The 4,701-nt window shown below is 36.9% G+C and overlaps 1 protein-coding gene across 1 annotated transcript; it reads left to right on the forward strand.

Moving 5' to 3' along the window:
• Positions 1–3,342: 3,342 nt before the first annotated feature.
• Positions 3,343–3,675, forward strand: LOC108742488 (histone-lysine N-methyltransferase SETMAR-like). The gene has a single exon (XM_018477724.1). The coding sequence runs from the start codon at positions 3,343–3,345 to the stop codon at positions 3,673–3,675; it is 333 nt and encodes a 110-aa protein (XP_018333226.1).
• The last annotated feature ends 1,026 nt before the right edge of the window (positions 3,676–4,701 follow it).

Consider the following 4,701-nt stretch of genomic DNA (forward strand, 5'->3'; position numbering starts at 1 on the left):
GGGCGGTCTTAGGAGATCGGCTAGAACTGTACAGTACTAGACGAAAATGTTTAGCAATTTCTTAAAACAAAAATGTATATAAATTTACAATAGACAACAAAGCAAAAGTTTTATAGGTGTGTAGAACGTTAAGTTAATTCACTTGTTATTATTTTTGGCTAAGTATGCTTTTAAATAAAGCGTATTCTTAAATTTTAAAGAGGCAGTTTAAATAATTTTGCAAATGGTACTGTACACTTTTGTCTAGTTCTCGCTCGATGATCGATGGAGAAATGAGCTCCGGAGACAAATATGATTGAATTTGGAATAATGCTACGGCGCATCCTAATAAAGGGAAGGGGCATATTTCCATCTTCTTGAAACGAACAGTAAGCAGTATCGGTTTGAATTCGCCAGAAATCGATACTAAATCTGTGCCAAAGTGCCCCATGGGTTACCTACTTGAGCATGCTATGCTTTTCTCGGCAGGTCATTACGAAGTACATTATTTTGCGATCGACTTAATTCAACCTGTTGAAGTTTAGTATCAGAGGATACCGTCTAGTGATAGCTAATCGTCAGTCATACATCGTCGTAGAATGAAAAAGTATACTCGACATCAGCAGGAGGTACTAGATGTACGACACGTCAAATTAACATGGTTATAACTCTTTGGTTGTTGTGACAATTGACAGAACACGCGAAATGTGTATTGTTGTGGTTTCCTAATTTACGGTGATTTATGATTGTAGGCGTGACTTATGCTGCTATATATATTTCGTAATATTGCTACCAACATTCGTCCCTGAGTTACAACAACTTACGGAACAAATAGAAGTAATAGAGAAGCAGCTTAACCATATTAAGAGATCCATTCGTTGTGCATGTTTTCCCAGTTTCTAGTTACTATCTAATTGAGACAGAATGGCAACGTCGGAAACGAATCAGTTCATGGAAGTCAATAATTTGAACCTCTCTGGTGGCCTTCTCAACTTGCGAAGTGGTTAATCCACTTAGGGAAGAGAGTGTTGTGTTCAACTGCTTAATAACGTATCCCGCAACTCATAATTGGCAGGACATCGCTATGGATGATGAAGTTTATCGGTTTCTCGAAAGCACTCACTATCTCAGATAGGTTATCACAAAAAGCATTTCATTAAAAGAATCGCAAGAGTATTTCACCCTTAATCGCCTTTTGTCATTGAGGGATAATGTAGAAGGTAACGATGACGTCCGTTTCAGCCTCGAAACTGTCCGCTTATTGCGATTGTAAGCTAATTTATCAACAAAACAGGAAACTTCTTTGCATATATGAGTGAGTTGCTAGAATAAATTAAGGCAAGGTATACACCTCGGTCCAATTTTGTTAAAACGTTTGTCATATTCTATTTAGCTTTCTATTTTATTTTGTGCGCAATTACCAACAAATCCTTGTATTGTGAATAGTCCACTGTAGAATTTTTTTTTGCTGAATAGTACTCATTCTATTAAGCATTGTATGGAAACTAGTTAATTTTGTATTAATGTTAACGGAAATGTATGAAATCCGTCATTGTATACAATTTATAGGAAATGTATATAATTCCTAAAATCGCCCGCAAATGTGTGAAATAAATTATATTAGACACATTTCCTAGGAAATCTATACATTTCTTAAATAGCAATCGGAAATTTATTACAAGTAATACTAAATATAGGCAATAATGCGGCAGGCTGTTTGAAGATGTACCTGTATCCATTGGTGACGACATTGTTTGGATAGAGACATTTATGACAGACTGAAGTTTATTTAATGTCCCTACCTGATATGTTAGATGTTAGAATAATGTGACGAGGTTATCTTTGTTTCAGCAAATACGATGACTTTGAATTTTTAATATATATCATATATTATCATAATGAACCATACTTTTCGAAAACACTGTCCCAACATATCAGCCTGCCTCCGGCGGAAAAGGCGTAGAAAAAACTCCAGTCTGTCATAAACCTACCTAATAACCATACAATAACGTCATTAATGCATCTACATCTCCAAACCTAACCTAACCAAACAATAACGTCATCAACGCATATATTTCAGGCGATCGCACTAGAACCGCGTAAACACAGATAACTCAGATTCTCAGTTTACTAACGTGTTTTATATATTAGATTCACAGAAAGCGTTACTTTTATACATTTTCTATTACAATGTCGGAATTTATTTAATATGTGTGTATTAAAAAATCTTTGAAACAATATTTTATAAATTCCCTAAATAGCTTCGGAATTGTATACAATTCCTAGATTTCATACATTTCTGGTAATACTCATACAGTGATTAGAGTCCACAACAGTAATAATGTTAGTGTACCTACACCTTTTTCTTAAGATATCAAAAATAGAATTTTTACAGTGGTTCGCTTTCACGGCCGGTGTCTAATTGATGATGAAGAGTTTCTGGGCTTTTCTGCCGTGGTATAATTCTGACTGCAATCAGCGGTTTAGTTAATAGCATGCATCCAGTTCGGTTCCTATCCTACCCTCGTCTAAGCTTTTCTGTGATTACCTTCGCCCATTTAGGCTAATACTGCAGCTGTAGTATTCTGTAGATAATCTTTCACTTATCGTCTGTACTCATATCTAAATATGAAGATTGGAAAAACTTTGGCGGTTGTTGTAGAACAAACAGAATAGCTCAAAACCCCAAAACAAAACATTTTGTTTGTTCTGTACTCATATCGTCTGTATCATCTATATTTCTCTTCTATTTTTGTCTATTCCAAAAAATGGATCAAAGAATCTGTCAAATTTTGTGTAAAAAACAAAATTAAGTGCGCGGATATATTCCGAATGTTGATTGTGGCATCTGGTGAAGCCACCTTGGACTGAAACAACGTTTATCGGTGGTACAATATGTTCTCAGAGAGCCGAGAAGATGTGAACGACGAATAGCATGCCGGACGCCCGAGCACATTAACAACAGACAAAAACATTGATGAAGTGAAGAAAATAGTATTGAACAATCGTCGAGTCACCGTTAGAGAAGTTGTTTAGGATCTGATCATATCGATTGGCTCCTACCATTCAATTGTTACCAAATTGCTGAATTTCGACCAAAAACGGTATCGTATTAACATTAGTAAGAAGTTGTTGGACTCTGTTCGCGACGACCCAAACTTGCTCGGTAGGATCATAACTGGTGACGAATCATGGATTTATGGTTGTGACGTGGAAAGCGAAGTACAATCCTCCAAATGGAATCTGCCATAAGAGCTAAGACGGAAAAAAGTACGCCAAATTAGGTCGAGTGTGAAGGTTTTGCTTATGGTTTTCTTCGATTGCAGGGACGGGGTGCATCATGAGTTCTTGTTACAGGGTAGAATGGTCAATAAGGAATATTACGTGCAAGTTATGAGCAATTTGCGAGAAGTAATTCGCCAGAAACGCCTGGATTTCTTGAAGAACAAAAATTCGGTTTTGCATTATGATAACGCCTCTGCTTACACGTCGTTGCTTGTGCACGAATTTTTGGCCGAAAACAACACACTAATAATGCCGCAACCACCGAATTCCTCAGATCTGGCCACCTGTGACTTTTTCTTGTTCCTCAAACTGAAGAACCCTATGAAAGGAAGACGCTACGCTACGATTAAGGATATAAAGACAGCATCGAAGGAGGAACTGAACAAGATCACAAGAAAAATGTCTTTTTGAAGTGCTTCGAGGATTGAAAGAAAATGCTGGCACTAGTGTATATCTAGGGGGGATTACATTGAAGGGGACAAAATATGTATTCATGAAAAAACACAAAATTCGTGATAGTTTTTAAATAGACCTCGTAAGTAGATGATGAAAGTACCTACTTCGACGTTCATTCCACAATGTTCCAACATCAATTGAAAATTGAAATTGAATAGCAAATAAGCATTGGCTTCTTCAAATCGTTTTTAATGAAGAGGCGTTCACGTTGTCCGTCCATGCTTATACTTGAAATCCTATGACATTGTTAGTTACTTAATAGTCAGAACATTGGTGCGTAAAGCCAAAGGTCCCGGGTTCGATTCCCGGCGGGGGTGTGACAACAGCAACAATTTTTCCCTCATTAATTTGAGGTAGCGTGTAGTGGGTAAAAAATTCAGAAATGAATTTTCAGAATAATATTTCATATTAAACTAACTCACTTCTAAAAGATATCTAAATTATATGTATGTTTAATCATAGTATATTCAGTATATAGTTACATTAGTTCGACGGATCGTTAACCTTGTAGGTCGGTTGGTCGTGGTTGTTGTTGTCACCTCTCGTAGTTTAGTGGTCAGAACATTGGTGCGTAAAGCCAAAGGTCCCGGGTTCGATTCCCGGCGGGGGTGTGACAACAGCAACAATTTTTCCCTCATTAATTTGAGGTAGCGTGTAGTGGGTAAAAAATTCAGAAATGAATTTTCAGAATAATATTTCATATTAAACTAACTCACTTCTAAAAGATATCTAAATTATATGTATGTTTAATCATAGTATATTCAGTATATAGTTACATTAGTTCGACGGATCGTTAACCTTGTAGGTCGGTTGGTCGTGGTTGTTGTTGTCACCTCTCGTAGTTTAGTGGTCAGAACATTGGTGCGTAAAGCCAAAGGTCCCGGGTTCGATTCCCGGCGGGGGTGTGACAACAGCAACAATTTTTCCCTCATTAATTTGAGGTAGCGTGTAGTGGGTAAAAAATTCAGAAATGAATTTTCA

Source organism: Agrilus planipennis, unplaced genomic scaffold (assembly GCF_000699045.2).
Source record: "Agrilus planipennis isolate EAB-ADULT unplaced genomic scaffold, Apla_2.0 scaffold334, whole genome shotgun sequence".
Taxonomy (NCBI): domain Eukaryota; kingdom Metazoa; phylum Arthropoda; class Insecta; order Coleoptera; family Buprestidae; genus Agrilus; species Agrilus planipennis.

What these genes read in the sequence shown, in the direction of transcription:
- LOC108742488 (XM_018477724.1), top strand. Translation starts at nt 3,343, where the DNA reads ATGGTCAATAAGGAATATTACGTGCAAGTTATGAGCAATTTGCGAGAA.